The sequence below is a fragment of the Halichoerus grypus genome, chromosome 2, assembly GCF_964656455.1.
Source record: "Halichoerus grypus chromosome 2, mHalGry1.hap1.1, whole genome shotgun sequence".
Taxonomy (NCBI): domain Eukaryota; kingdom Metazoa; phylum Chordata; class Mammalia; order Carnivora; family Phocidae; genus Halichoerus; species Halichoerus grypus.
In genome coordinates, this window is record NC_135713.1 from 13,271,933 (window position 1) to 13,299,494 (window position 27,562).

The 27,562-nt window shown below is 47.1% G+C and overlaps 1 protein-coding gene and 1 long non-coding RNA gene across 6 annotated transcripts in view; one reads left to right on the forward strand and one right to left on the reverse strand.

Annotated features, from left to right (window-relative positions):
• Positions 1–27,562, forward strand: part of LOC118546490 (uncharacterized) — a 40,640-nt gene that overhangs the window by 2,061 nt on the left and 11,017 nt on the right. For 2 of the 5 annotated variants that reach the window (XR_013445496.1, XR_004922609.2), the window contains 2 exons: positions 12,614–12,887; positions 18,967–20,296. This is a non-coding gene — a long non-coding RNA (uncharacterized LOC118546490). Of the gene's footprint in view, positions 1–4,449; positions 4,572–10,072; positions 10,230–10,518; positions 11,671–12,613; positions 12,888–18,966; positions 20,297–27,562 lie in introns of those variants that run through there. The other 3 variants (XR_013445498.1, XR_013445497.1, XR_004922611.2) reach the window with 3 other exon arrangements.
• Positions 21,040–27,562, reverse strand: part of MYO10 (myosin X) — a 210,203-nt gene continuing 203,680 nt past the window's right edge. The window contains exons 38-41 of the mRNA XM_036109218.2: positions 27,098–27,218; positions 26,263–26,715; positions 23,827–24,018; positions 21,040–22,515 (exon numbers count right to left, since the gene is read on the reverse strand). Of these exons, the coding sequence (XP_035965111.2) occupies positions 22,414–22,515; positions 23,827–24,018; positions 26,263–26,715; positions 27,098–27,218 (868 nt within the window). The 3' untranslated portion in view covers positions 21,040–22,413. The remainder of the gene's footprint in view (positions 22,516–23,826; positions 24,019–26,262; positions 26,716–27,097; positions 27,219–27,562) is intronic.

The following is a 27,562-nucleotide window of genomic DNA, read 5'->3' on the forward strand; positions in this document are numbered from 1 at the left end:
ATGGACAACATCAAGCTAAGCCTTAGAATGAGATGGAAATACCCCAATAGTGCTTTTATTTTCCTTAAATAGGTTTTCTTTTTTTTTTTTTTTAAGATTTTATTTATTTGAGAGAGAGAGAGTGAGAAACAGCATGAGAGGGGAGAGGGTCAGAGGGAGAAACAGGCTCCCCGCTGAGCTGGGAGCCCTATGTGGGACTCCATCCCAGGACTCCGGGATCATGACCTGAGCAGAAGGCAGTTGCTTAACCAACTAAGCCACCCAGGCGCCCCATTAAATAGGTTTTCTATTAGAACCCTACAGTAGGTCCAAGACTCCCACATGAAAGGAGCTGTGTACACATACTGTGTTATTTATTAGTCCCTCACATAGATGTTTTTGTGCTGATAATTTTATTGAAGCAATTTTTACCTTCCTGTTCTATCTAGAGTACTATCCTCTACTCCTTATTCCTAATTTCCCCTTATTTCCTTGTCACTGAGCCAAGAGAACTAGATAGTTCACTAAGCCCAGATAAACAGGAACATCACACCACAATAGCAACACGCAGGAAATGGAAAAGAAGATCAGACCCTGTTTCCAAGGCCCAGCTTGTAGAGGGAATTGGTTATTTCTGCTTTGGGTTGACTGTTGTGCTTGCGAAAATTGGAATGTCCAAACTAGTCTCCATTTGAGAAGCATTGTGTCAGGGTGGTGCTTACCGGAGATGAACAACCTCGCACCAAGATGGTGGCCATCCATACTCTAGTTGGGGCACCCAGTTTAGGGATCACTCCCTGATATTACACAAAAGAGGTTGTTAAGGCTTCAGAATGGTTAAAGGGAACGAGGTCATATGACAACAAGAGTATATCCTGAAAAGGTACTCTTCATTTATCCCATGCGCGCACATGCACACACTCAGCAAGGATGACTGCAGAACATTGACTTCCAACCCCTTCCCACTGGGCTAGCGGTCACACCCAAGTCCGCAGACTAGCCACTGCGCTGGTCCTATGTTGGAGTTGATCGTCCAGAGGACGTGACTGCCCATTGACCCATAAGCGGGCCCTGGGCAACTGGAAGCTCCTTACCCCCTCCCCTGTTCTTGGAACATCTGTTTTGTAGCCGTGGTTCCCACAGTGGGAGCTGTTTCAAGGATGCAGTCTTGAGAGAGTGAAGTGTTGTTGCTTATCGCCTCTGTATAAACTTTTAAGATTCTGGCCGGCAGGTGTGGAGATCTTGCCCAAGACGAGCCTCGTCTGTAAGTTCTCTTGCTTATTCAGCCTGCCACCTGCCACTGTGGAGTGGCCTGCCTCCTCCTCCTTCAGTCTCTCCTTGCCCTCCCTGTAGGGTGGGGGTAGGTGAGGGGGTGTTCAGATTTCACCTGGGAAGCTGCCAAAGTTGTGAACCATCATCCTGGTCTGCAGCCTCTTCTTGTTTCCCCAACCCCCCACCATGGTCCTGGTTCTATCTCATTGCAATTTTGTATCATTCCTTATTTCTTCATTTATTGATCATTAATCATTCATTAAAGGCTGGCTGTGGGCTTACAGTAAGACAAACAAGGCTGCTTATTTCCCTCCTGGCGCTAGGTCATGGGCAAGGGAACCTGAAGAAGGTGATCAGTGAAGGGAATGGGGAGGCTTGGTTTGTGTTTTAGAAAGGTATCTCTGGGCAGTGGATTAAATAGAGCCTGGCAGAGCCACTGGAAGAAACTTCTTCCTTGTCATTCATTAAGGTGAGGAGTGCCTCGAGGGGGACAAGGAGGTTCATCAGTGTCAGGTTGCGGGCTACAGAGGTCTGGAGCTTAGGGAGCAGCAGGGGTCCTGGCCAAGAGGTAGATCCAGGCAGAGGGAATGATCAGCAGGAAAAGAAAGGCCCAGATGAGTTCAGAGGCACCGGCCAGAGCAGGTGGCCTGCCTGGGACAGGATATGTTGAGGCTTTTGGATAAACAGACCAGATGGAGGAGAGTTTTGAGGACCATTCTCCAAGTTTAGTGGCAGTCCTGTGAGCAATGGAGAGTTCCTGAAGTTCATGGGTTTCTTTCTGTTGTTTGTTCTTAACCAAGAAAGTAGTAGACTCAAAATGCCAGTCCCCTGAGGTCCCAGGCAAGCCAGCTCGACTTCGATTATCAAAGCAAAACTGTCGTGTGATTGACTTTAAACCCAGGTCTGCGAATCCTGCCTGCAGGCCCCAGGGGTATTCTCTAAGTTAAAATTAGATGCGTGGAATGTAATGAAATAGCTACGAGGGTTACATGCCACAGACATCCCTTCAAAATATGTTTTTGGCTTGTCACCTGTTACTAATTTTAGTTCATTAGAAATTAGGCACAAAACCTGGAGCCTGGGAGAGTGGCCCAGCCCGCGTTGAGAACACGTAGGCGGGCCGTGTCACCTGAATCCTTTAGACCATGCACGAGTGGGCACAGCTGGGTGTTTACTGAGCAGCCAGGGGTGTTCCTGGGGACCCTGAAGCTTTACAAGACTCACGTGTTTTCTGAACCATCAAAGGAATCTTAAGATTATATTTAATACAGTTTGGAGTTCAGTATATTTGCTTGCAGGCCAGTTCATTGAAACTTGATGGTTTCTCTGTACCCCCTTTGCACTCTCCTGCCCCCTTCCCCTGCCCTAAACCAGAACTACCCCAAAAATAGCTTTAGAGGCTTACTCTGGGTTACCGGGACAAGGGCCTGGCTGGGACTGAAGGCCTTTCTCCTTTCTCCAGGGAGAAGATACATGTCAACCCAGGGTCCCACAGGCTCACTGGCCTCTGCTTCCAAAGCCAGCTTTCCTGTGGACCCTCAAATTCCCCTGGTGCTGGGCAGCTGGATTTCTCAAAGAACCCCTGCCACCTGCTAGCATCCAATGTTCCTATAGACAGTTTGTTCCCTCATGGATGAGGTTGTTCTTGCTCTTGCCCTATAAGAAAGGGAGGTGAGACAGAGTTGGAGGGGAGAGGTTCCTTTTCTAGGAGTGTCCACCCCAGGAGCTCCTGAGTGGCTCAGTCAGTTAAGCATCTGTCTTTGGCTCAGGTCATGATCCCAGGGTCCTGGGATTGAGCCCCACATCAGGCTCCCTACTCAGCGGGGAGTCTGCTTCTCCCTCTGCTTCTCCCCCTGGCCTGTGCTGTGTCTCTCATTCTCTCTCTCAAATAAATTAAAAAAAAAAAAAAAAACCTTAAAAAAACAAAAGGAATGTCCACCCCAGTGGGTTTCAGAGACCACCCTGGTCACACACCTTGTAAGTTAAGCCTGTTCCTTCACGCTGTCTGATTCCTCATAAGCCCTGTTGGGAAGGACAAGTAGAGGTCACAAAGACACGACCACCACCCCCCAGAACCAGAAACAACATTTACAACTGTCTTGTCAACTATAGTAACCCATAGTCCCCAAGACAGGAAATATTGGAGTAAGTTTTGATTCTGGTCTTTCCTTTATTCCCTCTGTTGAAGTAACCATATGTCAGGTTAGCCCACGACAGTGCTGGTTTATGTCTGCTGACTAGCATGGTTATTAATACCACTTTGCTTTCTTTCTCAAAAAATGTCTTGGTTTAGCTGATAAATTATATGGACTCCCCATCCATCTCCAGTCTTTCAACAATCGCTGAGAACCTTTTAAAAGCTCCCATGTCCATATACCTCATTCTCTGGTCTCAGGGCCGCCATGCCTGCTCAAGCTTCATCACTTGGTGCCTTTCGGAACCAGAGCAGCCTCATACCCCCTTCTCTTCCAAATCCAGATCGCCTAGGGCTGTGTTCCTCGTTCTTGGAACTAATGAGGGTTTTCAATGAAAGCCAAAGAACATGGAATTGAGGAAAGATTTGAATTGGATCTATCAATAAATATGAGTTCATGATGTGATATTCTAGCTATGTCCACAGAAAGAGCCTAGGATCCATGACACCCCATGGTGGTGAGCTCACTTACAGACCAGGTGTTGTTTTCTATTTCCTGCCAGAAAAGAGCTGAAGCTCCTTAGAGAATTGGCTGATACTAGGTCTGAGTTAGGAACATCTTGTGTACCAGAAAGCAAGACATGTTCAAAGACTATTTTAAAATCTATGTCAAAAGGACACAGAAGTCAGCTTTGAATGGGATCCCACTTACCGAATCTGGGAAACTTTGAGGATCAAAAAAAATAATAATAATAATCCTGCTAAATGATTATATTGAGTTAAAAAAAATTCATGACTCCATCATGATACTCAAAAGGGGTGGGTGGGAAGCTCTGCTTTACAAGAGATGAGTTAATAAGTATAGACTGTAGATTTAGAAAAGTACCATTTTGTTAACTCTCAATGTAATCAGTGATTCAGGCAATGATCATTGACCCACTCGGAAAAAGACTAGGGAGGAAATATTTACATGATCTCACAGGTTAGTTATTAATTGCAAAGTGTGTCTTTGCATTGGAGAGATCTCCACCTTACCTGCTTCTCATCATGCTTGGCATCTCCAGGAGTGGGACCGTCTGACCTTATGGGCCCCCTGACCTGATGCTGTGGCAGGGACACAACAGAACTTGCTGGAAACATTTTGCCTGAATCAAATCCTAGCAAAACCGTGTCCTGCATTCTACAGGTCAGTTGACTTGGATCTTCAAGTGTTTGATATCAAGAGCAGAGGAACACTTTGAGGAGAAGAGAGAGAACAGCCAAATCAATGTGTGAAATTTGATTGGATTCTGGATCCAAAAAAAAAAAAAAAAAAATGCTATCAACGACATTTGGAGGGAAAATTAGGGAAATTTGAGTCCAGAGTCTATGCTAGATGATTTGTTGAATTAATACTGCTTTTCTTAGATAGGATAACAATGTTAGGATGATGTAAGAGAATGTCTTCCTTCTGAGTGCTGTCACATGCGGTATTTAGGGGTAAAGTGCCATGAGAGCAATGTTTGCTTTTAGCAAAAGGAAGTATTGTGTATATATAGAGACAGGGGGGAAATGGGAGTGGCAAGATGTTGGTGAATCTGTGTGAGGGGTATCCGGCTGTTCATTGTACTGTTCTTTCTACTTTCTTGTGGCTTTGAAAATTGCCAAAAGAAAAAAAAAATGTTTTTTAGAAGACTGTAGAAAATAGAAGATAGAGAAAGTTCTTTTAAAAAAAGACAGTCCCTTTCTCTTTCCGTTTCCTCAAGACTGTGACCTTCAGTGATTTCTCCTTTCCACAAACACTTGCTTGACTTAAAATCATTGTGACAGCCCCGAGTGTGGGAATCCAAGGATGGCTGACATAGTGTAGCAACAGGAAATGAAATATTTGTTTTCTCCAGAGAACTGAAGCTTTTCTTTAATTCAATCTTCTTATATTGAGCAAGATCCTATGTACTAGGCACTAAATCTGTGTACTATGTACATAGTACTGTGTACTTGATCCTTGTACTGTGTACAAGATCCTATGAGAGGCACCGTGAGTGATAGAAAGATGAACAGCAATATGGTTTCTGCCTTCAAAGGGCTTAAAATCTAGTACACAAAAATCGACTCAGCAAACATTTTTTGAGTGGCTATGATGAGCTAAACAGAAGACCAGGACCAGAGATCTAATTATTATTACTATTACTATCTATTAGTATCCATTATTACACACAGTCCCTGCCATCAAAGAGCCTCTTGTCTTTGAGAAATACAGACACATACATTAATTTCAAGACAATAAGACTAATGAAAGGATCTTTATCATTGTCTAAATATTATGACCAAGCATGCAGGGACCGCTTAAGAACAAACAGTACATCTGAGTTAGAACTTGAAGAGCAGGTTCGAATGTTCTCAAGACAAATTAGTAGGCATTCCAAGTAAATAGAATACAGTGTGCAAAAGCAGAGCACCTGTGTGGCTCAGTCGGTTAAGCATCTAATTGTGGATTTCAGCTCACGTCATGATCTCAGCATCATGAGATCAAGCCCCGCAAGATCTTATGAACCCGTAAGACCAAGCTCCACTCAGCATGGAGCCTGCTTAAGATTTTCTCTCTCCTCCCTCTGTCCCTTCCTGCGCGCGTGCGCACACACACACACACACACTCTCTCTCTCTCTCTCTCTTCCTAAATGAAAAGAAATCTTAAACGGTACAAAAGCATGAAGGTATGAAATGAACATGAGATGTTTGGGGATCCACAGGTGCTAAATATACATAGAATTTAGGGGTTTTAGAGAGGAGTATGAGATATGGAGCTGGAAATAGAACTTGAACTTGTTGATAAGAAGCTTTCATGTTATACTGAGGAGTTTGCACTGTATTCTGTAGGTGATTGGAGACTTTGGAGGTAAGTGTCATAATCAGATTCTTAGAAAGGTAACTCTGGCGGTGGAGTAGCATGTGGATGGGAAGGAGATGAGGCAGAGAGACTGGTTAGCAGACTTTTATAATAGTCCAGGTGAGAGATGCTGAGAGTCTAAACCAAGACAAGGGACATGGAGGCAGAGAAAGGGTAGCCACAGGAGACATCCTGTACACTGTACCAGTAGGGCTTTGGTGACCGAATGGCTGTTGGGAAAAGGGGGGCAGGCAATTGTTAAAGATAACCCCAGTATTGGTTCTCCAGAGAAACAGAACCAATGGTGTGTGTGTGTGTGTGTGTGTGTGTGTGTGTTGTGTAGCTGGGGAGGAGGGATTTAAAGAATTGGCTCCTACAATTGTGTGCACAGGCAAGTCCAAAACCTCCTGGGTAGGCTGGAGGCCAGAAACTCAGGCAGGAGTTAATGTTGTAGTCTGGAGTCTGAAGGCAGTCTGGAGACAGAATTCCTTCCTGTTCAAGGGACTTTAGGCTTTTCTGTTAAAGTCTTCAACTGATTGGATGAGGCTCACCCATATTATGGAGGGTAATGTGCTTTTCTCAGTCTACTGATTAAATGTTAATCACATCTAAAAAATAACTTCACAGTGACATCTAGACAGGTGTTTGACCAAAAAAAAAAAAAAAAAAATGGCACCATCACCTAGCCAAGTTGACACATAAAATTAAGTGTCATCACCATTGTACCATAACTAAAATATGAAATAGAGGAGAAAAGCTGGGGACAAATTTGGAGAGAAAAAAAACCCCATCAATTTAGAAGGTTTTGAATGTCCATTGGTCATGTCTAGTGGTCAATCAGAAGACAGGAGACCAATCTTTCTTTATTTTTAAGTAATCTTTACACCCAACGTGGGGTTTGAACTTACAACCCTGAGATCAAGAGTCACGTGCTCTACCAACTGAGCCAGCCGGGCACTCGATGGAGACAGATCTGTCTCATGGGCCAAATTTAGAGATCCAGAGGATCATATGAGGCTGCTCCACAAGAGACTGTTCATTCAACAACAAATGTCTTCTGTGTGTCTCTGTGGGCCAGACAGTGTTCTAGGCTGGAGGACCACAGTGTACTCAAGGTAATGTTCCTATCCTCAGAGAGCTTCCATTTTAGGAGTCATGGCAGACAGTGAGCAAATATGCATATAGGCATAACATTTTAGGTTAGGATGTGTATCATTTACTGCTGTAGATAACAAACCATCCCCAAACTTGGTGGCCTAAAACAACTTTTATTTGCTCATGATTCCACGGATGGGCAGTTGGGGCGAGGTCAGCTGGAATGGCACATCTCAGATCCACATGATATCACTGGGTTCACTTACGCATTTACCACCAGTTAGAAGATGCTGGGTGGCCACTGGCCGTGGCTGTCAGCGGATGTGTCTCAGCAGGCTGGCTTCACGCTTCTCCACTTGGCAGCTGGAGTTCCATGAAGGCATCCCCTAATGTGCAGACACTTAGCAAGCCTCTGCTTGGGTCACATTTTCTAATGTCCTGGTGGCCAAAGCAAGTTATATGGCTAAGCCCAGAGTCCACATGAGAGGCAATAGCCCAAGAGCAGGAAGACCATTAACATAACAATCTAACACAGGGCGCAGTGAAGAAAAAGGGAACAGAGTGAAAAGGGGAAGTGTTTTGGACGAGATGGGGAGGTGAGAGAAGTGACTTTTGAGCAGACTTAAATGAAGGAAGGCAGCCAGTCATGTGGAGTTCTGGAGGGAATGGCATGCCAAACAAAGGGGATGGCAAGTGCGGGTGAGGACCATGAAGTTAGAACTAGCTGGACCTGCCCAAGGTACAAGAAAGCTAAAATGAGAGAGCAGAGTGAGGGGAGATCAGGTGAGAGAGGAGAGGAAGACGGGGCATCACGAAGGACGCAGCAGACCACGCATGGTTGAGATTTCATTCTAAAAGATGGTGGAAAATCAGTGAAGGATGTGGTGCAAAACTCCATTCAGTTTTCCTCTTGAAAAGATTGTTCTGGTCACTGATGAAGAGACAAGCATGAAACAAGGACATCAACTAGGGATCACTGCACTAGTCACAGAGATATTGGTAGTGGTGGACATGGTGAGAAATGACCGGATTTGGAATACATCTGGGAAGTCCAGCCAACAGGAATTGCTAAGGGATCAGATGTAAAGTGTTAGGGACAGAGAGGAATTACAGATGACATCCAACACCTGTAGAGATAGGGAAGATTTGGGAGAGAAAATTCTCTCTTAGGAGAGGAATCCTCGCTTGGACATACTGTACTTCATATGCCTAATACAGATCCACGTGCAGACAAGTAGGAAACTGGATATAAAAACCGTGAGCTCAGGGGACAGAAGGTCAGCATCTAAATGACATGAAAGCCGAAGCAATCCATGGGATAAATTGGAAGATGTGGTAGAGGCCGCAGTGTTTTCTGCTTCTCCTGGGGTTTTCACAATGAAATAAGTTGGGGGATGGGAGGAATAGTGATACGAAGTTTAAAAAGGAATTTTGGGATAGTGGCCTTGGGACACGGGAGACCATGGGAGACAGTTCACTAGGGAAGGGTGGGAGGGAGGATGTGACGGGCCAGCCTTGGAAAACTGTGCTCATAAGCTTACAGTGAGAGTCAGCATATTTGGGAGTTTCTCCAACATTCATCTGCTCAAATACAGACTTAGAGAATTGGGTTTATCATGGATGCGGTTTTTCAAGACAAGTGGAGAAGAAGAAGGGATGAGGAAGGAGTTGAGGGTGTATATAATTGAATGATTAGAGTGATGGACCAGAGATTCTAATCTGGCAGAGAAGGGGAGTGAAGGCACGAGTGAAGTGATGGGTATTGAAGGAAATGGTGGCTTCATGGTTGGGAGGCCCCGATGAGGTAACTGTTGAAGTGCTCCTCGCAGGAGGACGCTGAAAAGAGGTAGAAAGGAGTCAGTGGAGGCTAGAGTTTAGAGGGGGAAGAGGACATAAGGTCAAAGAAGCAAGAAGCCAGGGCACTGGATGGATTGTTTATGTGAAGGAAGTCTGCAGAATAATGGTGCAGAGAAAATCAGCCGGGAACTTGGATGAGGAGGGAGTGTGGATGGTCTGGTCCAATAGCATTGCTCCAAAGATCCTGAGGATTTCATCAGGGAAGGAAGAGAAATGGTCTGGAAGTACCAAGGGGACAATTACTGCATAGTAGGCCCAGTGGTACAGGGCTGGGGATCAAAGAGTCCTCACTTGAGAGGGTTGCAGGGAACACTCCAACTCTGAGTTAGAACTAGCAGGTGGAACGTAAGAAGAGATGGTAATTATGGGTGGTTTGCAGATGACCGATCATGAGCTGCAGAGAGCACAGGGTGGGGGTGGGGAGAGAGGAAGGTACCTGTTGTGGTGGTGAAAGGGAAGATAAGCTCTTCAGAGCCTCTTCAAGCATAAGCAAAGTCAGCAAAGCTCACATGGACTTAGCCATTGTTACTTACTTACATGAAGCCAGGTTTTGCTTCTCTGCAGATCCTTGGCCATGTTCTGAATTAATGAGTTTGCCAAATAAGTACTATATGAATAATTTATTATTATAGGCAATATTTATTTAATATTTATTTGAGAGAGCACAAGCACAAGCAGGGACGGGGAGGGACAGAGGGAGAGGAGAGGGCAAGAAGCAGACTCCCAGTTGAGTGGGGAGCCCAGTGTGGGGCTTGATCTCATGACCCTGAGATCATGACTTGAGCCGAAATCAAAAGTCAGAGGCTTAACCGACTGAGCCACCCAGGCACCCCTATTATTATTATTTTATTATTTTTTTTTTTTAAAGAGAGAGCACAGAGGGAGAGGGAGGAGCAGACTCCCCGCTGAGCAGGGAGCCCAATGTGGGGTTCGATCCCAGGAGCCTGAGATGATGACCCGAGCCGAAGGCAGACGCTTAACCGACTGAGCCACCCAGGCGCCCCCAGGCACCCCTATTATTATAGGTAATATTTATTAACCTTTAATTATGTAACTCTCTTTGAAGAAATAAATCTTATCCTATATAACTCGTGTATCTTCAGACAAAATTATACATTCTGATTTACATTTACTTGAAATTAATGGATAAAAACAGGATTCCAAGGAAGAATGAATGTGAAATCGTATAGCGCATGCACTAAGACCAAGTGCTTCTCACCTAGGGACAGGACAGCATTTGGCGTGGCAGCTGCAATTGGGACTACTACTTGGTTGACTCTGCTGTTGTTCACTGGATCTGTTTGGTTTTTGCAGGTTCCGTACTTGTGCATTAAAAGGCAACATGATGGGAGCCTCACCCAGAATCCTCTAGTTCTTTAGTGAGGACACTAATTCCTGCCATTCCTCCCTGGATGCCATATTAGTTTTGATTCACTGTCCTTTTCATGGAGGGGATTCATTTCAGAACATTCTCCTCGATGTCTACACTATGGTACTCTTACCCTAAGCCGAGGAACCAATGTAAGTTTGTGCAACTACCAAGCATGTCTAGTTCCATTTTACATTTGGGATCTAGGAAAATGACCTCCAGATGGGACCACAGACCCAGTGGGCCCATTGTAAGTTGATCTGGGCCAATTATCCATTTATTACCTAGCCCCAATATTCCTACACCCTAACAGAGGCCCCTGATGATGATTAGTGTCTCTAGGTGTTAAGACCCTGTCCAACAGTCATCAAAATGCTTGGGTATTCCTCAGAGTTCAGTTACCCTTAGGTGAAGGACTGGGAGATCAGGGTCACGTAGTGGTGTTGCAGGGGGCTGGAGATACAGTCTTGCCTGCAACCAATGGGCTTTGAAACCAGGCAAGGACTTGGAGTCGTGCCCCCTCAGCTTCCTGGTCATCCATCCTTGACTTCTTTCGATTGTATAGATTGAGCCATCTCTTGTTGGTTATCCATCCGTTTTGCCCCCAGGGATGCAGTAGTAACTAATAGCGTTTTTGAGTTAATTCCTTTGAATGTTCCTTTTCGACTGGGAGAAGAGTCTTCCATATTTGGAGGAAAGAGTCCACATGAATACTTCTTGGCCCAAGGAATAGACCGTGGCAAGGGACAGCCAGTTGTCCACCAGAGTTTCATTCTCCCCTTATGTGGTGCAGAGTGTAACTGAAAAGGTAGTTGCCCAGCCTGGAGCTACATTTCCCAGCGTCCCTCGCATAGAAGTGATGTCATGTGACATCACTTCCAGGCCGAGGAGGTTAAAAGGTGTATGTTCTTATCTGGTCAACTGCTCCCTGTCTGCCACTTTGTTTGTGCCTAGGGCAACCTTGGAAGATAAATGTTGAAGAAGGCAGAGCCCCTGTCTGCTGGGCTCCTGAATAGCCACAGGAGCAGATCCAACTCCCTTCTAACATTTTACCCATATCGGTCAGTTATGTAAGCAAGAAGTCGTCTTTAACAATGGTAGGTAATTGACGGGCGCCCGGGTGGCTCAGTTGGTTTAGTGTCTGACTCTTGATTTCAGCTCAGGTAATGATCTCAGGGTCATAAGACTGAGCCCTGCATTGGGCTCTGTGCTGATTATGGCGCCTGCTTGAGATGCTCTCTCTCCCTCTGCCCCTTCCCCCCCTCCGCCCCGACTCATGCACATTCTCTCTCTCAAAAAATAAAATAATGGTAGGTAATTGAAATGTAGGTATTTGCTAAAGCAGCTAGAGTTACCCTAATACATGCTGTGCTCTCTATCCATTCTATATCAAAGCTACATAAAATAAAATAGTTTCTGTACAAATGGATTTTTACCAGATTTTAAGCTGTGTGATGGTCTGATTTGGAGTATAGATTATGTGACATATATAAAAGTCATCTGTGGTGGCACCTGGGTGGCTCAGTTGGTTAAGCATCTGCCTTCGGCTCAGGTCATGATCTTGGGGTCCTGGGATCAAGCCCCGCGTCGGCCTCCCTGCTCAGCAAAGAGTCTGCTTCTTCCTCTGTCCCTCCCCACCGCGTGTGTGCTCACTCTCTCTGCTCTCTGTCTCTCTCAAATAAAATCTTTTTTAAAAAGAAGTCATCCGTGAGGCCCAGGGATATTTTTCAGAGCGGGAAGTTATTCACAACTGAAAATGAAGTAGGATAAAAGACCATGTTAATACAATCATCACATATTTTCTCTGTCCTTAGCTTCTTAATATAAGCGGTCATACAGGTCCTTGTATTGGGTACATCTTACGTACCTCAGGTTCTCTGGCCTTGCTTATCTGGGGGGGTCTCTCCACCCTCCCGCCACAGAGTTAGAGGAAATGCTCCCCTTGTTTATCCGTTTGTGTGCGTATCTGTTTCCTGTTGCTGCTGTAACAAGTTACCACGAACTCGTAGTTTAAAACAACGTGAGTTTATTGTCTTACAGTTCTGGAGGTCAACAGTCTGAAATGAGACTCACAGGCTAAGACCAAGGTGTCCGCAGGGCTGGTTCCTCCGGAAGGTTCCAAGGGAGAATCCATTCTGTGTGTCTCCTGGCTCCTGGAGGTGGCCTGCCTGCCTTGGCCTGTGGCGGCTTCTCGACACCACTGTAACCTCTGCCTTCTGTCACATCTTCTACAGCTGACTCCGATCTCCTGCTTCCGTCTTGGAAGGACACATGACTGCACTGGATGCATGTGGATGATCTCAGAATCCTCAGGGTAATCACCTCTGCAGTGTTTGTTTTGCCATACAAGGGAACAGGTCCTGGGGGTGGGGTGTGGCTGTCTTTCAGCCCGCCACAGCGTGGGGTCTGGCGTCCACGTGGCTTTGAGAGCTGCCAGATGACATGGAAGTGGGAGGGAACTGACTCCCCATGCCCCCAGTGGGGAACAGGAGACAGGACCAACCCAGGAAGTGTCTTTTCTTCCTTCTCTTGAAGGGCTGCTCTGAGGCAGGATTTCCCTCTACAACCTGTGCAGAGACATCCCACGTGGCCCTACTCCTGCTGAGCAACTGCGGGGTCTCCCGGTGGCTCACGGGAAGCCATGGCCAGCATGACAACACATGACTTTGCATCGCTTCTCATCCCTCTCTGTCTCATTCCCTTATTCCCTCTGCCCTGGTGCTGCACGTCCCAAAGCACTGGCGGTTAACCTCTGCCCTGGGCTCTTGTCCCTGGGGACTCTCAGCTGGGGTGGCCCCCAAATTGAAAGTTGCAGTTTACGCTTCCACTTGTTTAAGAATTAATTGCTGAGGGGCGCCTGGGTGGCTCAGTCAGTTAAGCGTCCGACTCTTGGTTTCGGCTCGGGTCATGACCTCAGGGTCCTGGGATCCAGTCCTGCATCAAGCTCTGTGCTCAGTGGGGAGTCTGCTTGAGGACTCCCCCCTTCCCCCACTTGTACATGCTCTCTAAAATAAATCTTAAAAAAAAAAAAATTACTAAGTATCCACCATGTTCAGACATGGTCTGGTTAAGAGTGACAATAACAAATACAAAAAGATTGCTGTTCTCATGGAGACTATCTTTTTTTTTTTTTTTTTAGACTTTATTTTTTGGTTATGTATTACATGAGCAGGGGGAGGGGCAGAGGGAGAGAGAGAATCCCAAGCCGGCTCCATGCTCAGCCTGGAGCCAATGCGGGGCTCGATCTTATGACCCTGAGATCATTACCTGAGCTGAAATCAAGAGTCAGATGTATAACCAACGGAGCCACCCAGGTGCCCCCGAGATTAACTTCTAATTAAGGAAGATGTACAGTAAGCAACTGAACAAGAAATACTATTTAGTGCTACTTACAACATGGTGATGCAGTGAAGACTAGCTATTTTATATTTCGTGGTGAGGAAAGGTGAGAGGTGACACTTAAGCTGAGGCCTGGGTGACAGAGTCGTGTGCGGAACCAGGGGAAGGAGAAGTGGGCTTAATGGCAGGCATCGATTTGCATTCGATGTGCGTCTCACATGGATGATTCTAGGTAGCATGCTCTGCTTGAATGACTGCAGAAATTTACCTTTAAAAAATTCATGATTCTCCCAAGCAACAGAAAGGCCAGATGGTTTATTTTTTTATTTTTTATTTTTTAAAGATTTTATTTATTTATTTGACAGAGAGAGAGACAGCGAGAGCAGGAACACAAGCAGGGGGAGTGGGAGAGGGAGAAGCAGGCCCCCCGACGAGGAGGGAGCCCGACGCGGGGCTCGATCCCAGGACACCGGGATCATGACCTGAGCCGAAGGCAGACGCCCAACGACTGAGCCACCCAGGTGCCCCAGGCCAGATGGTTTAAAATACAAAATAAACATTTCAAGCAGGAGCTCTCTACTAACCAAGACATGGAACCTTCACTTTGTCGTGAAGGGATGTATTTTATTTTAGAATTTAGATCTCTTCTGTGTTTTAAGTTCAGCCTCATTTAAGAGAAAGGACCATGAAACTAGAAGTTATGAGTCTTTTAGCTTCCTCACCTGTATGAGAAATAAATTGGGTTATAAACCCATTTCCTTGTATCTCCAACGTATTTTTGTTTTTAATGGTTAGCTGATACTTGTATCATAGTACTTTCTGCCTCACCTCGTTTCAGATGCTTTTGCAGATCAATTTACATGTCAACTCAAGAGTGTAGCATAAAGGACATGTCCTGAGCTTTGGCATCAGAGGACACATATTGCTTTACATTTTCTCTTAGATAGTAAATGTTTTTGGTAACATTGTAGGAGATATTTTTAAAAATTTAAAATTGGTTGCTGTTGCTATATAGAAATACATTTGGTTTTTAAAATACTGCCCTTTTATCTAGTGATCTTGCTACATTCACTCATTAATTCTAATAGAAAATCCAGCATGATCAGTTGTTAAACTGAGTGCTTCATCACATCAGCTGTAAATAGTGACAGTTTTTTTTTTTTTTAAAGATTTTATTTAGTTTAGAGAGAGCACGCATGAGTGAGTACAAGTGTGGGGGGGAGGGGCAGAAGGAGAAGCAGACCCTGCTGAGCAGGGACCCAGATGCGACGCGGGCCTCCATCTCAGGACCCTGGGATCGTGACCTGAACTGAAGGCAGACGCTTAAGCGACTGAGCCGCCCAGGCGCCCCCAATAGTGACAGTTTTAAAACTCATCCATTCCTCATACTTTCATTCGTTTTTTGGCTCGCTGGCATGGCTGGCGCCTCCTCAGCAGGGTCACCATATCTCTGTCTCCTTTGGCATCAGCTGAGTCGCCTTGCAGGCTGGGGGCTGGACTCATTTGCAGGCTCACCATTTGCATGTCTGGTGGTTGACGCTGGGAAGACCTCAAGAGCTGGGGGTTGGCACAGCTGGCACCCTTCTGGCATCTTTGTTTGCCTAGCTTCTCCACGTGGTCTCCCGGGCACGGTGGCTCCAGGGCTCCAGTAGCACGTGTCCCAAGAGCCTCGCAAATGTTCTAGTGTCCCTTCTACGACCTAGCTTTGGGACTCACATGGTAGCCTTCCTGTCACACTCTAGCTGTTAGGAGGAGGAGAGGAGAATTAGACTCCACCTTTTCGTGGGAGGATTGTCAAAGAAATTTGTGGGTATGTTTAAAGCCACCCCAATGGGTCCCCTGGCCCAAATGATTTACTTTTCTCCTTCATACATTTCTGAAATCCAGCTGAGTACATGACGCCAGTCCCATGACTGGGACTCTGTTCCACTAACTGGGAATCCTTCTCCCTGGGTTCTTGGAGTTATCCTGAGTCATCCTCCTTTTTCCACAAATGCCACAGACTTGTGACTGTTCCGTGCCCCCCCCCCCCCACCATTTTCCCCTTTGTGAACGACAGTCTCTGCAGCAGTTAGCTTCTGGAGGACAGGAAACTTGTCTCCACGGCACACAGATCTTCCAGTCAGTTTTAATGAGCTGTACTTGAGGAACTACACCCAAGAGCCTCATTCACACCAGAACTTGATCTACATGACAAGATCCTGGGCCCCAAGATGTCTTAATAAGACTTTGATGGGTCTGGAGAGGGAGGGAGTGTCTTTTGCATAGAGCTAGTGGCTGGAGTAATCTGAAGACACACCCATGTGTTGAGGTTGAGAAGACAAACCAGTTGGGGACGGTACCTGTGGGGCTTGGCGAGCTCTGCATGGCCTCCTTACCTAGTCCTTTCAACACGGCGGCTTCAGGTTGATGAGATTTCTGTCATGTCGGGTCAGAGCTCCTAAGGTGCGTGTCCCAAGAGAAAGCAAGTAAAGATGTGTCAGCTTTTATGACCTGGCCTTATAAGCTATGTGGTTTCACTTCTACCACATTCTATTTATTAGAAGTGGACTCACAATGGCTGGCCCATATTCATGGGGATGAGACTTCACCTTTTTATAGGAAGGGTTATCAAGAAGTTACTTTTTTTTTGGAAAGATTTTGAGAGCGCACGAGTGAGCACAAGCAGGGGGAGCGGGAGAAGTAGAACTAGGCTCCCCACCAAGCAGGGAGCCTGACTTGAGGCTCGATCCCAAGACCCTGGGATCATGACCTGAGCTGAAGGCAGATGCTTAACTGACTGGCCATCCAGGCGTCCCAGTTGTAACGTTTTTTTAAAAAGCACCACACAAAGTTGCAGGGGAAGCTGGGGAATGGATTCTGTAGCTTAGCATCCACCGCAAGCTAAAACGTAAGGGAATTCTATTATGAAAGGCAAAAGGGAAGAAAGGACAAATGGTAAAATGGCAGATCACTGGGGGATGGGTAGCAGTCTCTGCTGCAGGCAGCTTTGCAGAGAAATTAAAATCTAAGCCAGGTTGTCATGGATGAAGAGATATGAACGGGGAGAAAGATCATTTCCGGCAAGAGAAGATTCTGAGGGAAAATCTGGAAAAGGGACGACGGTGGGCATCTGTGTCTGGTGACATTAGAAGTGTGCAATCAGAGGAAGCTGGTGATCGGGTGGTGGTAAGCTAGGGGCGTGGCCATGTAAAGGAAAATAGAGAAAGTGGTTGGATTTTAGGATAGCTTTATGAGAAGAGCACGATTTCACTCAAACCTGGTATGAATTCTTTGTCCACTGTAGTTTTGTCATTTTTCAGCCAAGTGTGGTTAGATTATAAAAAGGCCACAGTTCTCCAACCTCTCGAGTGATTTTGCAGCAACTTCCATCAAGATATGGAGTTTGTTTCCCCACCTCTTGGCTCTGGTCTGGCATTGGGTCTGGCTTTGGCCAATAAAATATGGTGGACTCACCAATGTGCCAGTTTGAAGCAAAGCCTTGAGAGGCCCTGCCTGTACCTACTAGTTTTTGCAAGACCTTGCCAAATGCCGTGAATCAGCCTAGGCTAGCTAACTGGAGAACAAGAGATCACATGGAGCAGAGCTCAGCCTTCTCATCTGAGGCTTCAGACAGATGAGAAAGCCAAGGCAAGATCAACAAAGTTGACCTGGATACCGTTGAACTTAGTCATGAATGAGATGAGCAGGGAGACTGCCCAGCTCCAACAGATGACCTATAGAATCGTGACCTAAGTAAATGCTTATTGTTTTAGCCACTGAATCTGGAGTTACTTGTTGCACAGCAAAGATATTGCTTAAATAATTTGCTTTCTAAATCTCAATATCCCCAATGTAAAAATGGGTTTGCTAGCACCTACTCCTACTGGAAGGACACAATGACAGGATGATGTATCTTGCACCAAGCCTGAAACATGTTCTGAGCAAATGGTAACTAACACCATTGATCACATCAGAGAGAGATGGTCAAGGGGAAAACACAAGGAGAGCATAAGAAGGACGTACTTAGAAACGTACTCCCCATTCTGCTCATTTTTGCCTCATGGATTTTCTTCAGTAATTTGTTCCATTGGCATGTGCTCACATTACACATCACAAATCTTCATTTTTTGGCTCCACATTCTTTTTTTTTAAATTTAAATTCAATTAACATTGTGTATTGTTAGTTTCAGAGGTAGAGTTCAGTGATTCATCAGTTACATATAACACCCCTTGCTCATTGTATGAAGTGCCCTCCTTAATGCCCATCACCCAGTGACCCCATCCCCCCACCCACCTCCTCTCTAGCAACCCTACCACATTCTCCTTTGAAAACTCTCTCCCTTGCACTCTTGTTTTCTGGACCCCTTTAACACATATGCAGATGGCCCAATTACTGTTGCTGTTACAGTCAACTGATTTCATATATTTTTATCTGTTACCCCCAACTAGGCTCTAAGCAACTTAAGACAATTCTTCTACTTCCTTTGCAAACCCCACTGAGATAGTGTGGACGGTGTGTGGTTTTTTTTTTCCGATCTAAACAAGAATTTAGTAAATTAAAGTCAACTAAATTATGTTATGGTTGATGTTGATCATTGGGGTTATCTTTTTTCTAATCAAGAGGCCTATTGCATTTCCTCAATGTCAAGTCAGTAAGTAAACTTATGGAGAACAGTTCCCCCAAGAGATCAGAGTTACCAGAATTACTCATTTTCTTTTCTGGCAGGTCATGAGGGAATGATGAGAATGCTGATCTGGAAACTAATTCCCACCAATCAAATGTCTGGATGCCTCAGGGATAGGAGACCCTGTTTATGTCTCAAACTGCTAATCAACTATAATCCTGTTATTACTTGAAAGGGAAAAGAAATCTCTGGGAAAACTAAAGATAGGAGCAGATTATATACTTTGCAAACGTCTGTACTTTTCCCACAGTAACTTTCCCCTGCACAAAGTGCTTAAAGCTTTCTAAGTGTCTTTTTTTACTTCCTTTAGAGGTTTTCTTATGAATAGGAAACAAATTTCTTATGGAAAAATTGTTTATTGGTATGTCTTTTCCGTGTGGTGTGCAGGACCAAGCTTTCGGGAGCCAACTATGCATCCCATCCAACTCCACATTCAGTGATGTCACCTTGGAGCTCGAAATTAGCCCTGGTGGAAATACGGACACCATGACAATCAGCCAACCCCACACGGCAGGACTGCCCCCCACCCCCACCCCGGAGAGCCCGCGGATAAACATTCGCCAGAACATCTCTGCCGAAGCCCCAGGTACCTGGGAGTTACAGCTCGCGTCTTCTTGACTACAGACACTCAGTTTCACCAGGAAAACATCAGAGTCCCTGTGCGCACTGCTGGGCAGAGCACCCTAAGTTGGGGGCTGATAAAACTGGGACGGAACGAAAGCCGAGATCTGTGCTGAGTGGGGAGGAGAGCCACGAGACAAGGTTAGAGGCAGGCGGGGCAGAGGACACAGCGCTATAGTAGAGGGTGATATTTTGGTTGGACAAAATTGTAGGAGAGCTTTTCGTAGGAGAGGGATATAGTTGGATTTAGATGTTATAAAGATCCCTCCATGTATCTGGTTTGTCAACAGCATATACGGGTGGGGGGTGCAGGGGAGGGCGCCAGAGGTGGTGAAGCGTGGAGGCCAATGGGGCTAGGACGGGGAGCTGTAGCATGGCTTCTGACCTTTGCCCTAACACCTGCACACCTGTGCTCATGCCACTTCCGGGACCCTCCCCTAGGAAGAATTTGTTCCCCTCTGCCGTATTGTAAGACCAGCTCAAGACAGCCCCCCCCCCCCCCCCCCCCGGAATCCTCCCAGCCATCCCAGTCCCATCTCTGCCTGCTTTGGGCAGGCATGAGGCTGGATTTCCTGGGGCGGGGGGGAGCGGGGGAGGGCATGTGAAGGGAAGACAGTGTTTCGGTCCTGGAGAGACTTTTGTCAATATGCTGATTGATCAAGTAGAAGTGAGAGGTGATGCTGAGCCAGGCTGTGTTGATGAGGAAATGCAGGGAGGGAAGGAAATCCCAGAGCTCATTCAAAATAGCAGACAAGAAATGTTTAAAGCAACAATCTCCCATCCAAGTACTAACCAGGCCCGACCCTGCTTAGCTTCCGAGATCAGACGAGATCGGGCGCGTTCAGGGTGGTATGGCCATAGACTGGGGACTATAGTCCTTGTCTGACATGGGGAAGCAAAATCCTAATTACAGTGGACAATTGTGATACTGTTCTGTGGTTTTGCAAAATGTCACCATAGGGGAAACCGGGTGAAGGGTATATGGGTCTCCCTGTACATGCTATTGCAACTTCTTCTGAACCTATATTATTTCTAAATAAAACATTAAAACATCCCAGCCGTGGGCACATAAAGGCCCAAGTGCAGAGAGACCTAGGTTCTGGTGTTGGTGCCGCTGTGATGTCTCAGATGAGGCGCTCTGCCTCACTTTGCCTACCTCTTCATATGCAACTGGGGGAGAGGCAGCCTTTTGGGGTACAAGTCATGGAGGGAAGAGGCCCTTCTGCCAACTTCCCTCTGGGCTAGAAATGAAAACAAAGACAGCAGTAGAACACAGAGTCTAGCTCACCTTCCTTCTCATCACCTGCAGCCCACGGGTGCTCAGCAGCACCTGCCTTTACGTACTTCCAGTCCCCCTGGAGGGTGGGTGGGGGGCAGCACTCTGGACACAAGCAGTGGTGGGATTCAGTGGAAGAGAAAGGGACATCCGGGGGACTGGCACCGCTCACGTCCCAGGTCAGACCCCATGTCCTGAGTTCTTTGGGTAAATCAGTGGCCAAACAGCCTACCTGTGTATTCTCCCCAGTGAGCACGGCTGCAAGCAGGTTGTAGGATCATGATTTCACGATTAGACGGGTTTTGGGGCTCCGAGACCGTTTGACATAAATACACATTTCAAGGCCTTAGATTTCTGGGTTTCATGGAATCCTTTCTTTTATCTTCTCTGCTTCCTTGGAGTCGTGCTGTGTGTCTACATGTCCACTTTAAGACCTAGTGATCAACTTATGAAACACACAGTTTTGACACTGAGGCCAAAAGCATTAAAACCAAACCAACAACAAAAACCCCAACCCCATGATGTATTTCAGGTCCCCCTGCTCAAGAAAACACACTGCAAGATAGCTAATATCTTTTATTGTCAGACTTTCTTTGAGCCAACAAACAAGGATTTCGCAGGGCTGTCCCGGAAAGATAAGGCAATTTTTTTTTCTTTGTGGGCAGACTCAGTTGGCCTAAGTCTTTACAACTTTTTTCCATATAAAAATAAAAGTCCAGGACCAGATTATTTTTCTTCTGGTCATAAATGCTGATTTATTTACAGGCACCTTATTGGACTATCATTATAAACTTGGGATAAAATGTATTTTCTTAAAGCCTCGGCATTTATATGGTCAGGGTCCTTTCAAGATTTGCTCGCACATTATACCCCTGGGGAATGAAGCTTCTTTCCACCATACCCAACGTGGTCATATGGTCATCTACCTGGAGCGATACAAACTCACCTTCAAAGAAATTTTTTAACTTAAATCTTTTAGAAACTAAAGACTCCAAAATGACTTCATATAGTTCTAAAAACAGCATTGGAGTCAGAGTGGTTTATAAATACCATTATTTGTATGGGCTGCATATCTGTTTATAATACAGCAGACACAGAGTGCAGATTTTGCTACAGGTAAAACAAAACGGAGTCAAAACCTGGTTTTCGAAATACAGCAAAGACAGGAAAAATCCAAGATTCTGGTCTGTTAATAAAACCACCTTATAAAGTAACGATTGAAGACTAGAACTCTGGACTATTAAAATATACAGACAGACTGTTTACACCATTGCACATCCTCTTTTCCCTTTGCTTTTAATGCTCATGAGACAATGATTAAAGTGATGAGTTTATGAACACATGCATGCACAGGCAAGTACAGAGACGTGAAAGAGGAAACAAAGAAGTTAATCTACGTCCACAGGGAAGGCTGCCAGCAGCGCTCCGACTAAAATATCCTGTCCCCTTGTGCTCCCTCTGTCCCCCCTCCCCGCTCCCTCACCTTCCCTCAAAGTAGGGAAATCAGGCTGGGAGGTTAGTGCAGAATTGATGGATAAACGCCCCTCCCCGTCCAAGCTTTCTAAGTCTCCCCCAAGATGGCAGGAGGGGGCATCTCCCTTCAGTAGCACAGTTAAGGTCAGTTAGTGTTGAGTCCACACGTTAAGGCACTTCTGGCTGCTTTGGCGGGGGCGGGGGGGAGGGGGGTTTGTCCTCTCTTTTTTAAGGCATGTGACATCTAAGAGTAGTAAAGCTTTCCAAACGGGGCTGACTGTTAAGGTTGACCGCTTAATACAGGCTCGCGGAAGTTGAGAGGGCGGAAGGACGCTCGGAGACCCCGCCCTCCGGCGGGGGGCTTCCGGGAGGCGGGGCGGCTCCGCCCGGCTCTGCGCAGGCGCCGGCCCAGGCCAGAGGGCGGCCGCTCGGGAAGCTGGAGACGCGGGGATTCCCTCCTGCCTTCACCTGGAGCTGCCCTGGCTGCTCACGGAGCGCGACGTGCTGTAGCGTTTCTTCACGATCATGCTGATGTAGGCTTTCATGAGCTTGGCCACGTCCACCACCTGCCCGGGGGAAGCAGAACGGGCGCGCGGTCAGCGGGGGCGCGGGGAGGGGAGGGCCGGTCGCCGGGCCGAAGCCAGCCGCCCGCCGCGCGACTCCACGGCTCCGGTTCTGTCCCGGACCGAACCTTCAGCGGCTTTTCCCTCTTCCCAGTCAGCGGGCAGGGGAAGCGGGGCTCTTCCGAGTACGGTGGGCACCACCTGGTGGTTCTTTCACACGAAAACGACAATTCCGCCTGATGTACACTTGTCAGATTTTACACATTAAAAAAGCAAACAAACCCCACCTGAGGACACTTGGTGTCACCAGGGCTGGGATTACTATCCCCGCTTAAAATACTGGCGAACGAGCGAGCCCACGATCACAGCTGGTAAACACTGCTCCTCGGTGTCGTCCCCGCCCCATGACGCAGCTGCAGCACAAAGCGAGGCGGGGGCGGGGGGCTGCCCCCCTCACGCTGGCCTGCATCCCTCTTAAGGCGTCCTGACCGCTTCTGTTTCCCCCATCTCTGCTCCCTCTTAGTCCCAGCCCCGTCACTTGGCACAGTCGCGAGCATCACACCAGCACCATCAGAGACCCCCACGGTGGCTCCCTCGGTCTACTGGCGTCGGCCAAGCCTGGCAGCCGGGCGCCTGGGACCCTCCGGTCAAAGGCCCAGCCCCTTCCTTGTCCCTGCTCCCCTCCCGTTAGCCTAGTCCGCCTCCCGCACCGCAGCCTCGGTGAGACTGCCGCCTCCCCGCCCTCCCGGCCGCCTCCCCAGGACTTCACAGCAACAGCCAAGCTGGTGGGTCATTCATTTCCATTTTCTACCTCTGCTTGCCGGCAGCTCCCTAAGTGGAGCCCTCACTAGGCTTTTTGGTTTATCATGATGATGATTACATTTTAAGCTTTGGAGCAGAGGGCACACACATAGAGGCTTTTTTTTGGGTGACTTTGTGAGCCAGAATTTGCTACGCCCCGGGCGGTCATGCCCCTTGCTCCCTCCAGCTGCGATTCTCTGCCGTCATCATCTGCTGATTGGCACAAGGCTTCCTTGCCATGCTATATATATTTTGGACATCCAAATCATTTCCTTTCCTCCGTGGGTAAGACCCACTGGTAGAACGGAACCAAATTTCTCGGCTGCAAAGGTAGAGAAGAAATTTGGGAGGATTCGATTTTGGCCCTCGGGGCACCGACAGCTGGGAAGGGACCACCATGCTGTATTTTCATGTTTTAAAGCAAAGCAGCCAAAATTACTCAAAGGCATCAGGAAATGGGGCGTTTCTCTCTCTTGTCAAGGCCACAAATGATTTCCGTGGCTGGCTTCTTACCTCACTGGTTTCAAAGAGCAGCTCCCTCTCGTCGACCACGATTTTGTACGTGTTTGCCAGCGGCGCCCCGAAAGAGAGGATGTGCTCGTACTGGAAGACTTCCAACGGTCTTCCCTCCCCACGCTTGTACACAGACACAGCGTCCGCGCTGACGCCCAGCCAGAGGTCCTGGGGGAAGCCGCCTTCCCTGCACTGTGGACCAGAGGCCCATCAGCAAGCAGTAAGAAACAGAGAACGTGGGAGAGGCTGAGTCAGGCACTCTGTGCAGAACACCGTACGCATCCAACACGTGCATATGCCCAGGGAACCGAAAGAGGACATGTGGTCTTCCCATGGAGGCCTGATTGATTTCTGACTGGCTGACCCATATTGGGCATTTGGAAAACCCAATCGGTGAATCCTGACATTGGGCTTTGACTCTACCCGTTGATAACCTTACTCGGGGGGAAGTTGACAACGGCTGCCCCAGCAAACCCAGCAGCGGAAGCCAGTCTCCTATTCCTAGCTCTGCCTCCGGTCCTTTTTTTTTTGGATCATTATTCTTCCAATACAAAATCTAGGATCAGAGGAAAATTCTCAGAGAGAATCACTCTCTGCTGAGCGGTTTGGCTCCTCTCGGAAAACAGGATTCTTTTTTTTTTTAAGATTTTGTCAGAGAGAGAAGGAGAGAGAGAGCACAAGCAGGGGAAGAGGCAGGCAGAGGGAGAAGCAGGCTCCCTGCTGAGCAGGGAGCCTGATGTGGGATTCGATCCCAGGACCCTGGGACCATGACCTGAGCCAAGGCAGACGCTTCACCGACTGAGCCGCTCAGACGTCCCGGAAAACAGGATTCTTGACAAGAGGCAGCAATGACCTCTTGTGTGCACGGAGGTTAACAGGAATGTCACTGGTTTAACGACGGGCTTCCCTGCATGGATTGGTGCTGGGAAACAAGAGCCCCAATTCAGGGATGAGAAGTGGGTACGAGGGATGTACATTAGTGACACCGAGAAGAAGAGGTGTTGTACAAAGCCCCTGATTTACACCTAGAAACAAACCTAACTGAACCAACCCAGCAACCAAACATAGCATCCAATGAAAATCCACGAAGGGATCTTGGAATATGTAATCAATACTTAGATTTTTAGAGAGCCTCATTTAAAAGGCATCAGATACCAAACACGCTGAATGGGATTGTGAGAAGAAAACTGAAAGCTCATCTAGACCAGGAGCTGGCAAACTTACCCGTTAAGGGACAGGGAGGCAATATTTTAGGTGTCACGGGCCACGGACGGGGTCTCTGTCACGGCTACGCAATGCCGCTATGTTAGTGTGAAAGCAGCCGGAGGAGGCAGAGACAGGAAGGAATATTGCTGTGTTCCAATAAATCGTGATAAAAGGCGGCAGGCAGGATGTGGCACACAGATTGCCAAGCCTTGATCTACAGCACCGGTAAGACTTCCTTTCAGTAAATGGTTTACTTAAGGGGCACCTGGGCAGCTCAGTTGGTGAAGCGTCTGCCTTCGGCTCAGGTCATGATCCCAGGGTCCTGGGATTGAGCTCTGCATCGGGCTCCCTGCTCAGTGGGAGTCTGCTTCTCCCTCTGCCCGCTGCTCCCCCTGATTTTGCTCTCTGACAGATGAATAAATAAAACCTTTAACAATAAATAAATGGTCTACTTAAAGAAAAAGGGGGATATGAATCAGTATGGGTTACCGCTAATGGCTAAATTCCATTCGTGAAAAAAATTCTTCCCTGCAAACAGATATTCATGGGGAAAAAACTAAATGTAAAATCCAGGTATAGCTGACCCTTGACAACATGGGTTTGAACTTCGAGGGTCCACTGACAGGTGGATTTCTTTTTTTAATACAGTAAAGGGCTGTAAATGTATTTTCTCTTCCTTAGGATTCTCTCAATATTCTTTTCTCTAGCTCTAGTGTAAGAATACAGTATGTATGTAACATGTAACATGCAAAATATGTGTTAATTGAGTGTTTACGTTATTGGTCAGGCTTTCGGTCAAGAGCAGGCTATTCGTAGTTACACTTTAGGAAGTCAAAAGTTATTCACGGATTTTCAACTGCATTGTTCAAGGGTCAACTGTATCCGAAGTTTCTAATTTCATGTACATAATTCTAAAAAAAAAATTTTTTTTAATTTTAAATGCTGATTTTTACCAGCACTTGTTAATTGGATCGATCTGTGGCTTCCGTAAGAAGTTACTTAAGAATAGGTGACCTCTTAATTTTCCATTCACTCCTAATACAGTGGAAGCATTTACTACAAGAGAGGAAAAAACTTTTTGGTGGATGAGAGGGTGTGCTAATGATAAAGCATGGAGGGTGGGGGTGTTGCTCTAACAAAAGGGGCTAGAGAGCAAAGGTTCTATCTTGTCGTCCCGCCCTATGTACTTGGCCATGGCCACACTAACGAGAAGCAGCCGTCAGTCCTCACCTCCACATCGAAGAGCGTCGACCCGTAGCCTGGCCACTCCTTGATCAAGGCCATGTACTTGGCCATGGCCTGTTCCTGGCCCATTCCCTGCAGCTTCTTCCATTTGTCAATGATACTGGTCCGAGCCGAGGAGACCTCCTCCTTGATCCACATGTCCAGCATCTGTTCCTCCTCGACCTTCTGCCGGATGACAGACCCTGTCCGGAAGCTGCGCCTCAGCGTCCCCTCCAGGAAGCTCGTCCGCCTCTTCTCCAGCCGCTCGCACGGGGTGAAGCTTTTGGTGGACTGGCTGATGCGGGCCTTCAGTCTCTGCAGGGAGTAGACGTCCTCGAGGGGCGGCACGGAGGCGTGCAGCGAGTAGTCCCCCTGCAGGTACTGGAGCCGCAGGGCAGCAAGGACCTGCAGGTTCTCTTCGGGGGCCGGGTAGTGGCCGCGGATAACCGCTTCGTGGGCCTGAAAGGAGGCAGGCAGCAACGTTAGGGGTGTGTGACCCAAAATCCATCAGCATCTCCCTCCAAATGTCACCTTTCCTGACAACTGTACCCTCCCCTGCTTTGCTGCTTGAAATCTCTCCCCAGCACAGACGGCATCTAACACATATTTTATCCCTTAATGTCTCTCTCCTCCCAGCTAGAACAGGTCTTGGCACAGGACCTCAGACAGCATGTGTTGTGGTTTCGTTCTAGAGATGCATGAAGGAGCAGCCGCCACGGGCATGCTGGGAAATGTACCGCCATGCCTCACCCCTCCGGACCAACCACGAACTTAGGAAGAGTGTGAACAGGTTTCATCCCTGTTCCCCAGCAGAGGAATCCGTTTCTGAAAGTTCTTCTACCTGTTCAAACATGAACGCAAATTCCACGCTGTCTTTTGGCACGTTGTCTGTGTCCAGGAAGCAGTAAAGTTTGAAGTAGAATTTCCAGGGCAGGTCCCCCACCTCTGATGTGGCAGCCAGCCTACGGACAGAAGGCAAGGGAGGTTCAGAAAGCAAAAGGAGAAATGGCCTTTCGGTGCCACAAGGAATTGACTTTAGATGACTCATTCTTTACTAACTGTATTTAGCCAGAAGTGAAAAACATGCTTTCATTTTGGTCTCACTTTAAGACAACAAATGGGCAGCCTTCAATTACACTGTGCTAACAAGGATTTTCTGCAGGCCCCAGGCAAATTAGTACCGGCTAAACATTATGCTGAATCCATAGCAAGAAAAGAAACAAAGGCTCTATCTTCATTCCCTTTACTAACCCTCAAATAAACGACAGTATTTACAAAAATCGGCACGAATATTATGGAGGCTGCG